Raw genomic sequence first — 13,541 nt, 5'->3', positions numbered from 1 at the left:
GGGAATCTCCTAAAATGTCAAAAATTATATTTGTATCCTTAAAATCCTTAATCCTAACCGAAGGTAGCCAGCCCTAAACCTATGTGAAAATGTTTGGAAGCTACCCCCAAACGAGAAAAGTCTTAAGTTAACCTTAAATGTTGTAACACTTTTCCCCCTCTAGCTACAGAAAAACAAGAAGAAGGACAAGGACCACATAGGACCAAAAAAAAAAAAATAGATCTGAAGTTGACAGGACACCTGGTTGTGCATTGCCTTGAGCAAGACGCGCATAACCAATAACATGTACTGGGTAAATGATTAAAAAAAAATCGAAACCCAAAAAAAAGGAAGAAGAAGAAGAAGGAAGAGTGTATTGAATATAACCAAAAAGATATAGAGAGCCAGCTATCCACATCCATAGATCTTGAAACCTTCAAAAATGAAAAGGAAGATAATTCAGGTAAGCCAAGTTGTAGTAAATATTAGTGTTAAATATAAAATCTTCTTTACGTGCCATCTCTGCGACGGAGGTTTGCAATCATCATTGCTATTGTGGGCCTAACTCGTAAGCCTAATTTCAGTTCTCTTGCACAAAGTACCTTTCTCATTTTATCGAAGTTTGCTCTTGCTTTCTCTATTCCAGCTTTGATTTCATTGGAGTAATCATTTGTATGATTAATTATTGCGCCAAGATAGTTGTAGTTTTCAACTTGTTCTAAAGTTTTACCATTAATCGTCAGGCTTTCATCATTATTTTGGGTTTTTGATATCCTCATAAATTAAGTTTTCTTGATGTTTATTGAAATAGGTATACAGTACTTTCTATTTATTAGAAATGGGACTAAAAGCTGAAATCAAGGAAGAGATTGCAGATGGTTGTCCAGAATATATAGATAGTCAACAATGTATATCCCAAGATCTTGAAGACTCGGTTAAAGCAGATGAAGTTAACTCAGGTGAGTGAAGTAATGGGTGTGTTTGGACGACCAAAGCGGCTGGACAGCTGAGTCAGCGGTAGCGTTCAGACCACACCTCTGGAAGTCAGCCGCTGATAGATTTACTAAGCTTTCCCTATTAGCACTGGATACAACCACTCAGCTGTTTTGTATTCCTCCGAACGCACCCAATAAAACTATGTAAGGAGAACTTGTCTAGATTTTTAATCTATAATAGATAATATTGTTCCTACAGGAGATAAAGTAGTATACAACTTAGTTTGTGAAGTTTCATTAAAAAAACATATTGCTCAGAAAATTGTAGTGTTTAGGTACTCCATGGTAGGTTCTGTGAGGTACAGCTGGTTCCTAAAAAAACTGATACGACTCTTAGTACGATTTGATCATTTTGAGCAGTGTATTTGATTGGCCTGACATTGTATTATATTTATTATGGCAGACAAATACTAAAATAAACAAACAAACAACAAACAACTGATTACATTTAATAAATTGTAATAATTATTAAGGTCTAAATTTTGATTCTATTTTGAATTCCTTCATTTTATAAAAAGTATCTATATAAATGATAGTTTTTACATAAAATAGGGTTGTTGTTGTTGTTATTATTTTTATTATTATTAAGCAATTAAATGTTATATCTGTTCTACTCTATGGATGTGAAACCTGGAAAGTGACAAAATCCCTTACAGACAAATTGAAGGTCTTTGTTAACAAATGTCTACGAAGAATTGAGGCGTTCTTTGCAAAAACCCCAGTAGTCCTTTTTTCCGAAAATGGACTTATGCCATCTATGGATTGAAGGACTAATTACCTACGTTCCTTGCGTAAGAAACTTCCATTAAAGTTACAGTAGTCCAAAATATAAGCGACAAAAGTATAGGCGATTCCGCATAAACCCCATATGCAGTGTTGCCAATCGCATTTCTCTAGATTATCCGATAATCGCTCGAAAAATATCCGATTTGTCACGAAAAGGTACGCTAGGTCAAAAATTATTCTGTTATTAAAATCAATGTTGCCAATGTTATTCTTTTAGTCCCCTTAACAACCATCAAATAACAAAATCCGTTGTTCGTACGCCAATCAGTTGATTGTAATCAATTATCATTATCATAATTACCATAATTGATTGATTAATTAATTATTAATTATCAATTACCGTAACAATTATTAAGATAATTGATCAATTATGTTTTCAGCAACACAATCAAAGTTGACATTGACATAAATATTTGATAATGATCAGTTGATTCCATTTCTGATTAGCGTTCGAACAACCGCAACCGGCCCTTTAATCTACTGGATTCTCTATTTCAAAGTTTAAAAATTTTCGTTTATAGATGAAAATCTCGTATCCTAGCTGATTATTACCTAATTCATGTATGTAAATACTATTTACTTACTATTATTTTATTATTCGTATTTTGTATTATCGTAAGGGTTAAATTCTAAATAAATAAATAAATCTAAATATTTCATTATTTGGATCGTTATATTAATTTATTATAATTACTTAAGTAAAAAAAACACTTTTAAATATTATTTTATTAAAACGTAATAACTTCCTCTAAAACTAGGTACTGGAAAAATAAATAATAAATAAATCAATACAAAATAAACTACAGCTACATTAATAGCATAGGCGCAAAATTTCTGGTCAATGCTTTTAAAATGCATTATTTTTTCGAGTCCTGAGACAGCTAATAAGTATTATTTAAAAATTTAAACGCAGAATGAAAGATTACATTATTACCGAGGGCCGAAAGTCTCTGAAAACTTCTATAATTTTTATTCTAATATGTTACAGGGGTAAAAGGAAAAGAGAATATTGAGTGTGATTATTAATTTCAAATATCTCATTCAAAAGAAACATTTTGTTTATTCTAAGGGACTTTCAGCCCTCGATAATAATGTAATCATTCATTCTGCGTTCAAATTTTTCAAAAATATTGATTAGTTTTCTCAGGATTCGAAAAAAATGAATAAATTTAAAGATTATTGGTCCGAAATTTTGCGCCTACGCTCTTTTAAAAACTAAAGATTTATTACAACTAAAGCAATAGAAATGTATTTGACAGTCTTATTATTAAGGTATCAAAGTTATTATCCATAATACCCGTGGTGCGTTCAGAGGTGTAACCAGAATGATCCTAAGGGGAGGGGGTACATCTACTTCAACTTCAAGGTCTCTGGGGGTATGGAATAATAATGGTGTTAAGCTTATAGAGCTCAAAGTACATCCAAAAGGGGGATTATAACCCCCAAAACCACCCCCTGGTTACGCCTATGGGTGCGTTCAACGTTAATGCCCGACTAAATAATTTTTATAGGCAAAAAATTTGAAGGATTTTTGAGTTAATTAGTAGATATGTATCTAGATATTACTAGTTTCAAATAAGTAGATTTTTCTACAACCACTATTCCAAATTCATTTTTCTGCACAATTTTATGTTAACATACTTAATATTTTCTCACAGAATAACTGACAGTAGTGTGCAGAAAAGTGACGTTTCTGTGCCGGAAAGTTCTTTTCTGCATAGTACCATTACATTCCTCAAAAAAATCATAAATATAATTAGGTATAATATTAGCTTCTAATAAGACAAAAATATACTGGGTGATTCATTAAAACTAAAGATCATGGACTATGCTAGACTTTCGTGACGGACCCTGTATATTTAAATATATGTTTATAAAGCGCCCATTTCAATTTAAAAGTTAACGGGTCACAGAATTTTTTAATAATTTTCTAAAATAAGTACACAAACAATTTTATTCCATAAGTAGTTTCCATACTTTCTAATTTCAAAATTTCACCCTGTATTATTGTGAGTTATATTTCGTTAAAATTGGTTGTTAAGCAGCTTTTAAAAATATAAAAATATGTAGGGTGTTCCAATAAAAATAAAACATATGGACTCTGCCAGGCTTGCGTCAATCACCCTGTAGATTTAAATTAATATTTAAAAAATGCACATTTATAACACCTATAAATATATATAAATGCACCTATATATTAAAACCGACGGGTCCCAGCGCTTTTTATATTTCTTTTAAACAAGGACGCAAATAATTTTATTCCATAAGTGCCTTTCACACTGTATAACGGTTTTTGAAATTTGAATTGGATTAGCATGCCTTAAGTGGATGCACTTGTGCATTTAAATTATAAACAAAAGAATCGGCACATGTCCCTTTTGTCAAAAGATGAAAAGTATCGGATGTCACTAACATTCATCCAGTATAGGCTATTTATAAAAATTTGGGTGGATCCAAACAAAATGAATGTGTTGGTGTTGGGAATATATGCAAAATATCCGCAAATATCCGATTTATTTAAAGGTACGAAGAAGATACGACAACTCTCAAAAAGGTACGCAAATCGGATAATTATCCGCCGATTGGCAACACTGCCCATATGTCAAGCGCAATTCCGTTTTTAATGACTATTGGTGTTTTTGCGGGAAACTTTATCACTTGGCTGTCAGTAGGTTTTTATAGGTTAAAGTTCTTTCGAATAGTTGTGTTGTGTGATTTTATAAGTAAACACCATTTTTCGTTCATTTTTTATTTTGGTTTATTACTATAAATATCGTTTTTCCTATAAATTAATGAAAAATTCCTGCAAAAACCCCATATGTCAAATGAATAAATGTCCTTCATAAATAAACAAAAGGAAAAAATAATGTTATTTATATTGTAAACTGTGTGTAATCATCAAAATAATAAATCACTAATTTGAGAGTTTCTGTAAACTTAATAGGGTTCAATTAAATAACTTTTTTTTAAATATCTCCGATGTTGTAAAAAGTGACATATGGGGTTTTTGCAAAGAACGCCTCAATTGTGCGTATTTTCTGGCCAAACACCATCAGAAACGAAGATCTGCTACACCTGACCCAACAAAATAGGGTAGAAAATGAAATAAAATCCAGAAAGTGGGGGTGGATAGGTCACACACTCCGAAAGGATAGTTCCGGTATTGCAAAAACTGCCCTAGAGTGGAATCCCCAAGGAAAAAGAAAAAGAGGTCGCCCAGCACAAACTTGGAGAAGATCCATCATGGACGAGGTAAGAAGTCAAGGAAAGTCTTGGAATGAGGTGAAGGCCCTAGCGCAAAATAGAACCTGATGGCGCGTTTTCACTGAAGCTCTATGCTCCACTTAGGAGTTCAAGAACATTATATATAAGCAATAAAACAAACGATTTAACTCAATAATATTAAGAGGATCGGTACGATTTTTCGGCTGCAATGCTATTCAAATGGGGATTCATTTTTTTCGAATCCCGAGAAAACTATTAAGTATTTTTTAAAAATTTAAACGCAGAATGAAAGATTACGTTATTAGCGAGGGCCGAAAGTCCCTGAGAACTTCTATAATGTTTATTTTAATAAGTTACAGGGGTGAAAAACTAAGAGAAAATTTAGTGTTATTTTTAATTTCAAATATCTCATTCAAAATAAGCTTTTTATTTATTCTAAGGGACTTTCGGCCCTCGGTAATAATTTAGTCTTGCATTCTGCGTTTAGATTTTTCAAAAATATTTATTGGTTTTTTCAGGATTCGAAAAAAATGAGCACAATGTCCGTGGTAATATTTTCCAAATCTATCTTTGTCATACAACTCACTTAGTCGAATAGAATATTGTCAGTCGGACACTGACAATCAGTGACAATTTTAAATAATTATTTGCGAATTATGTACCCATAGCCTTAAAGAAAGAATTATTGTAACCAAATTAAAAGATAACTGGGCCCTATCAGGGGCAGCAAAACATTTTAAAAGCCTACGATCTTCATGAGCCGTAGATATTTTTCGTCTTCCAGAACCTTGCTTTCTTTCGAGAGTTTCTTGTTCTCTCCATCTTTTATTAATATTAAGAACTGTTGTTCTGCTTACGTTAAAATGGTTCGCTACTGGTTCGCCTATCTTCTAATTTCGTTACAATTGCTTTTAGTTCTTTGCCAGCATATGGAGCCATTTCTTGAGGTTGAGCAGAATAAGTTATCTGACAAATTTTAAGATTTGGCAGTGACATTGACAGTATGTAAATAATAAGTATCCTTCAAAATACACTGCTCAATTTTCTATAAAATGCGCTTAAGGGCCGGTTGTTCGAACGCTAATCAACAATGATCATTATCAAATATTTAATTACTCTCACCAACTGTCAATGTCAACTTTGTTTGGGTTGCTGAAAACGTAATATGAAATTACTTAATCAATTATGTTAATAATTGTTATGTTAATTGATTAACTAATCTCATAATTTTAATCAATTATGTTTTCAGCAACCCAATAAAAGTTGACATTGACAGTTTTGGTGACAGTAATTAAATATTTGATAGTGATCATTGTTGATTAGCGTTCGAACAACCGGCCAAGAGTTGTATCAGTTTTTTTAGGAACCAGCTGTACATGATAATTTATTTATTTATTTATTTTACGGGCAAGCCCAATTCTACAAAAATACATAGTGTACAGAAAAAAACAATAACATAATATAATATAAAAAACAGACATACAGAAATATAAATATAATATTAGAAGTAAATATGTACTATGAAATAATATCATAAAACCAAGTTAACAAATTACAGACGCTTCACTCAAATATTGATCCCATGTAAATTTCTTTTAAAACGACTGATGGAGTTGTCGAACAGTTGTAAATTGTAAAGGGAGTTTGCTAAATTCAAGACTCTGGGTACGAACGAAAAAAGTGAATAATTAAACATGTAGAATGGTACATAAAATGTTCGCACTTGTCTAGTGGTGCGAGGTGGTACAAACAGTGCGATCTTATTAAGTAGTTGAGAACAACTGCATATACCATTTAAGATCTTGAATAATAGCAAAAAGTCCCTTTGTTTTCTCCTGCTTGCAAGAGAAGGGACCAGCAGTTGATGCTGCCATACAGCGTAATCTTGATAGGTATGAAGCTTAAAAGCAATATAACGGAAGAAACTATTTTGGACTTGTTCAAGTTTCCTAATGTAGACCAAGTAGTGTGGGGACCACACTGAAGAACAATACTCGAGGTGAGACCTGACCAAAGAGAAGTAAAGAACTCTAATACTGGATATGTTTGTAAAATCACGAGTTGTTCTTTTTACAAAACCCAGCATTTTCATAGATGTTTGAATGACATTGATGATGTGAGTATTGAAACAAAGAGAGTTTTCCAGTGTAATCCCCAAGTCCTTGATTTTATTAACAGTGTTGAGCAATTGGCCATCAATGTAATAGTTTGATAATATTGGGTGGTGAGTACGGTTAAAGTTAATTATATGACATTTGATTGAATTAAGGTTCATACCGTTAAGTGAATACCATACAGAGAGGTTATTCAGTTCTGATTGCAATATGGCAGCATCATAATGATTTTTTATAACTTTAAAGCACTTCAAGTCATCAGCAAATAGCAAGGCGTTACAATCGTGAAAACAGTTGGTAATATCATTAATAAATATATTAAAGAGTAATGGACCCAAAGGGGACCCCTGTGGTACTCCTGACTTAACTGGAAAGGTCTGTGAGTAAAAGTGGTTTACTTGAACTTGTTGAAATCTTTCGGTTAAATAACTCTGTAACCACTGCAACAAAGGTCCACTTATGCCATAGGAGCTAAGCTTTTGAATCAGGAGTTCATGATTTACTCTGTCAAAGGCCTTGGAAAAGTCAGTATAAATTGAATCAACTTGAAGTCCCTCCTCCAAGGCTTCAGACAGAAAATCAACATAGGTCAACAAACTCAGTTCAGCAGACTTACCTGTAGTAAAACCAAATTGCTGAGAGTTTAGGATCCCGGAGCTATCGAAGGTGAGGAAATCAGTTATAATACTTTCAAAAACCTTCGGTATAACACTAAGAATAGATATAGGGCGGTAATTACTAATATTAGATTTATTACCAGATTTATATATTGGTGTGACATAAGAAAGTTTCCAAAAGTCTGGAAACTGACCTACATCCAAAGATTTATTAAATATATGAAACAAAGGTCGCGATAGTACAAAACGGAATTCCTTAAGAAAATTAGGTGGTATACTATCAGGCCCAGGACCCTTGTTGACACTTAATGATGAAAGCTTTTCATAAATTTTGGAAATCTGGATACGATATGATGAGATATTGAGTTGAGACTGAATATTGTCAACATTGCAATTTAAAGTAATATCACTATAAACTGATGAAAAGTGATCTGCAAATAAGTTGGCAATATCATTGCCACATGAAGCTACAGAGTCATTCAGGGTCATTGAGTCAGGTATGCAATTGTTTTCACGCTTGCTACCTACAAATTTCCAAAAATGCCTTGCGTTATTTTGTATAGCAAATTCGGTGAAACGTATGTAATTGTCATAATAGCATTTAGATAGATTTTTACAATTTGTTCTCAGATGACAAAAATCAGCATAGCTTTCAGGAGTCTTTAAGGTTTTATAAATTTTATGAGCTTTTATTTTTTCCTTTAACAATTGCTTAAGCTCAGAAGAATACCAACAAGGAAATTTTTTAGTACTAAAATATTTAACTGGAGTGAAATGTTCAATGAGAGAGTAAATAATGCCATAAAACATAGCGATCATGTCGGAAAGATCTCTACCACGAAACAGGTTATCCCATTCTATATATTCTAGACATTGGTGAATTGCTGGAAAGTTTGCATTACGGAAATCATAATAATATTCGTTACCAGAAATTGACCTATCAAAAACATTAAGCTGCAATGATGTTAACAGAGGAGGATGATGAGAGTCAGGTGAAACCAGAGCATCGTCAGCTTCAGAAATGACAAGCTCTTCTGGGGCCAGGATAAGATCCAGAATAACACCCCTGCTATAAAATTACATTGAAAAAGATTATGATAAGCACACATATTTGAAACAACCTCAATGGCATCAACTACAGCTAGAGGTGATGAAGTTTGTGAGGTTGCAGAAGAGCAATAATCTTCAACTCTCCACCTAGCTGAGGGGAGATTATAGTCACCAAATAAGTGAAATTTCAGGGATGAAAACTGTTCACTTAGAAGTATCAGTTGGTCAGCATGAACTTGATAGGTGTAGGCTGGAGATTGAGGTGGAATGTATAGAGCTCCCAGAATAAGTTTGCCGTGGAACCGTACAAACAGCTGTTCAATAGAAGGATCAGATTGGATTCGTAATGATGAATATTTCTTTAAAATAGCTATTAATACTCCACCCCCTCTAAGAGATGAACTAGAGGCAGGTTTACGATCCTGTCTATAGATATTGTAATTGACAAGACCAATTTCAGCATCAGCAATGTCACCATTGAGCCAAGTTTCTGTTAGAATGATAATATCATAGGTACAATTAAAAACATTGAGGCTTAATTCAGTAAGTTTTGTTCTGAGACCCCGGACATTTTGGTAATAGACTGTAAACTTGCCCAAGTCAGTAGAGTTTAAAGGTTTTTTTGAATGATTTTAGGTATGTTATTGAAATACTTAATCGTGAGATTAACCTCTCCAGCATTTTGTCTCTCTGAAAGCTCGGACCTAAGACTATCTAAAAGCTTTCTTTGGTTAGGGGTTTGATCTAAAATAAAATATATCTTTTTTCACGACTGTTTGTTTTTAATAACATGAAGAGCATCACTTGCTGAAGAAAAAATTACTTTAATGGGACGATGTCCATTCTTGTTCACATTTCCAAAGCGTAAGATTTTGACTTCATTTGTGTTGATGGAGGCATGGGCCTTTGATAAAATAGATTTTACTTGAGAAGCATCTTCAGAAGTGTTACTTAATTCAGGAAGATTAAAAATGAGGATGTTTTTAGATCTTTTTTCCCGTTCATGAAGCTCGTTTACCACATCATCAACAGAAAATGAATTAGCACCTTTTTCAGCCTTAAGTTTTAACATGTCCTGTTTCAAAGCACTAAGTTCATTTTTAAAAGTCAATTTCCCTAATAAGTTTGGGTACACTTTTAAAAGATAAACGACAATCAGCACAAAAATACATTAAGGTTCTTTTTTGGATAACAACAGCGCGTAGTTCAGAGGCGCATAAACCAGTACAGTGTTCAGACTGGTGCACAGTAACATGGCAGCTATCACATGCGACAAACTTGTCAAGAAGATCATCATTACAACTGGAACATTTGCTAACCATTTTAAAGTTGAATTGGAGATATTAAGTTCACTAATGAAGCAAAATCAAATTAACACCTGGCCTATAATGAGTAAAGGTTCTGCTTGCTTAAATTAAATCCATATACAAGCCAAACTCATTAACTGGCCTATCTTCAAATTACCTTATCAGAACTAGTTTTTTGTAGAATTAAAATTTTTAGTATTTTATTTTTAGCAGTATATTGCAAATTACACAAATACCTCAAAAATAGGACAAAAACGGATACAGCCACTGTATAACTTACAACTTTGTCCACAAAATGATATTATTTTCAAAATAAAAGACTCACTTTAAACTATGAAATTCAAAGAATTTTTAGGAGCAGATGTTTTGTGTCTGTTGTTGACAATTAGTTTTTTGTGATTTGTGAATTGATAATGCCCACTTATTAAGCTTGTCACGCATTGAGAGCTATACTATAATATAATTATATCTCATATATTACAAAAATGTCTCTATTTTGTTTAATAAATAGATGGGATCACCCCATTACAGCATTATAATAACATTATACAGTGATGAGGGCACTAATAACTAGCAAAATAACGCAAAAGATGGAAAACTAATCTCTAAGCATTTTTGACACTAGATTATTAAATTATGAGGTATTCTAGTACTAAAAGTTACTCTTGCTTTAAGTTGGTAAAATACAGCGTTTTTTAATTCTTTTGTCAAGTTTTTTTTCAAATTCAAGAGACAAAAAATTTTCAAATAGATTTTTCTAGAAAACCGTGTGTCCTACCAACTTAAGGCTATGGGTACATAATTCGCAAATATTTTACGTGTATCCCTACTTTTTCTGTCTTTACACGGCAAATTACGTGTAGTAAAATTCACACTGGTATGGATATGTAAACATTACTAGAATGTCATTCTACTTGAAAATGTCATCATTAATTTAAAGAGATGGGTTTTGAATGTTCTTGGATAACTGTTATTTTTATAATTGCAAATTATTATTTCAGTTAATAAATGTGATAATTTTTTCACTATGTATTCAGTGATTGTAATAATTTATTTGTTCACAAAGACTAATACTCAATCGAGAAAAGAGGAAGAGTGATTTTTTAATAATATATTGTTATGGAACGCTTACAATTTTGAACATCTTTAACAACAAAATACTTGGATCACAGAATATATTATCCTGATGTATTCTCTGCTTGGATCTTCCACAAATAATACACAATAAATAACTTTTTATTAAGTTCACGTCTTAAATCAATTATTTATCAAATACACTATATATCAATAATATTTAATCAATAACTCAACATATTCCCGATGCAATGTCAAAGATTTAAAATTGTCACTGATTGTCAGTGTCTGACTGACAATATATGCTGACAATATTATATTCGGCTCAGTGCGTTGTAAGACAAAGATAGATTTGGAAAATATTACCACGGCATTGTGTTCATTTTTTTCGAATCCTGAAAAAACCAATAAATATTTTTGAAAAATTTAAACGCAGAATGAAAGACTAGATTATTACCGAGGGCCGAAAGTCCCTTAGAATAAATAAAAAGTTTATTTTGAGTGATATATTTGAAATTAAAAATCACACTAAATTTTCTTTTAGTTTTTAACCCGTGTAACTTATTAAAATAAACATTATAGAAGTTCTCAGGGACTTTTGGCCCTCGCTAATAACGTAATCTTTCATTCTGCGTTTAAATTTTTCAAAAATATTTATTAGTTTTCTCAGGATTCGAAAAAAATGAATCCCCATTTGAATGGCATTGCAGCCGAAAATACGTACCGATCCTCTTAAAGCAAAAGTACCTTTTAGTACTAGAATACCTCACAATTTAATATTCCAGAGTCAAAAATGCTTACTTACATTTTAAAGAAAAACAAGTTATGCGATAAGATAACCGTTGCACTACCCAAAACGGACGCCTATGACCGGTACTAGAAAATCACAATGGATGGAATCGATTTATCTCTGAAAGATAAATGTGCGTACCAATTTTCCTTTTTCTAACTGAAAGCTTTCTGGAGATATTTAAGAAAAACTAATGACAAGATGCCATTTTCAAAGAGGCATCCCTTGGAGGCTTATTCAGACTAAGTGAATTTGGTTAAATTGTCTTACAATATCTGAGGAATCTCCTGTTTTCGTTTGTCGGTAGAGTTTCTGGACATCCTGTATATTTTTGTATCTGCTGCGATCTATTGTAGTATATCTCAAATATGCCTGGTATGGGCCTTTTCATAGGCATTTTTCAGTGCGTCACAAATGATAGAAAAAAGCTAAGTCCGTGGTAATACACATTTATAACATTTTTTCTAACATGGCATTTTAGTTAAATCTGACAGTTGTCAAATTTTATTTGCAATTTGGCATAAAAACAAATCAATTGTGTTTATTGCATTTATAAAATGGTATTTTGTTTGATTTGTATAGTCTTATAAATTGTACAGATTATATTCGTAGATATATTATATTATAATTCGTAATTTTTTTTTCGATTATAGCGCCATCTTTCGATTTCTACTTTTTCCCGTAGGAGTTTATTATTTTCTTCCAGGATTAGATTTTTGCTTCTCAACTCACCAATTAGTTCATTTAGTAGAGGAATGGTTGTCGTATTGTCCATGCCATCTCCACTGTTTGAGGTTATTTCTGGATCACAACAAACCACATGCGTTTCATCCAAGAATTGAAGTTTTCCGGCCCAATCACGTGCCGTGCACGATTTATGGAACGCTTTTCCACACTTTACACATATTATTGTGCTTATTTTTTTTATTTTTACAAGTAAACTTGGTTTTTTCGCTTTCGCCATCACGATCATCCTTATCGGACGCCATCTTGGACTGGACTCCCATCTTATATTCGTAGATATGTTATATAATTAACCAAGGCCAGAATCAAAACAAAAAAATATATAATTGGTAATTATTTTTTTTCGATTATAGCGCCATCTTTCGACAGCTAGAATAAATGTTATAAATGTCTGTAATCACGGACGTACCTTTTTTCTGTTACATACAATTTAATGCGTTAGAAAGAAATCGAAAAACTGTGACGCACTGAAAGATGCCTATGAGAAAAAGAATAGAGCAATATCTTATATTTATATATTAGGACTATATTTCTTTTCCGGCTATCTTACATCCTCAGATGCACTGTCAATCAAATCTAACAAGAAATTAATGCTATTTGCTGCCATTGTCTGTTTACAAGACACTAATAAATATATTACTTAATTATTATAGTATGTATTATATTTCACTATTTAATTATAACAGGAGTGGCCAAATTGTGGCTTGCGAGCCACATGTGGCTCTTAAAAAATTTACCTGAATTACTTTTAAATTTTTGTGTTTTAAAATGTGTTAAGTTACTGAAAACAAATATAAAAGACTAAGTGTAACATCGGGACTTAGACAAGGAGAAACTGTATCACCGTTGCTATTCAATTT

The 13,541-nt window shown here is 32.3% G+C and overlaps 2 protein-coding genes across 4 annotated transcripts in view; one reads left to right on the top strand and one right to left on the bottom strand.

Moving 5' to 3' along the window:
• LOC114344460 (DNA polymerase eta) overlaps positions 1-13,541 on the bottom strand; it is a 380,902-nt gene that overhangs the window by 234,632 nt on the left and 132,729 nt on the right. The gene's annotated exons all lie outside the window — the stretch shown is intronic.
• LOC126887653 (zinc finger protein 239-like) overlaps positions 306-13,541 on the top strand; it is a 39,714-nt gene continuing 26,478 nt past the window's right edge. For 2 of the 3 annotated variants that reach the window (XM_050655276.1, XM_050655277.1), the window contains exons 1-2: positions 306-442; positions 816-938. In XM_050655276.1, the coding sequence (XP_050511233.1) occupies positions 818-938 (121 nt within the window). In that variant the 5' untranslated portion in view covers positions 306-442; positions 816-817. Of the gene's footprint in view, positions 443-790; positions 939-13,541 lie in introns of all 3 variants that reach the window. The other variant, XM_050655275.1, reaches the window with a different exon arrangement.

Source organism: Diabrotica virgifera, chromosome 7 (genome assembly GCF_917563875.1).
Source record: "Diabrotica virgifera virgifera chromosome 7, PGI_DIABVI_V3a".
NCBI lineage: Eukaryota > Metazoa > Arthropoda > Insecta > Coleoptera > Chrysomelidae > Diabrotica > Diabrotica virgifera.
Note: the sequence above shows the minus strand (reverse complement) of the source record. Positions and strands in the feature narration are given on the sequence as shown.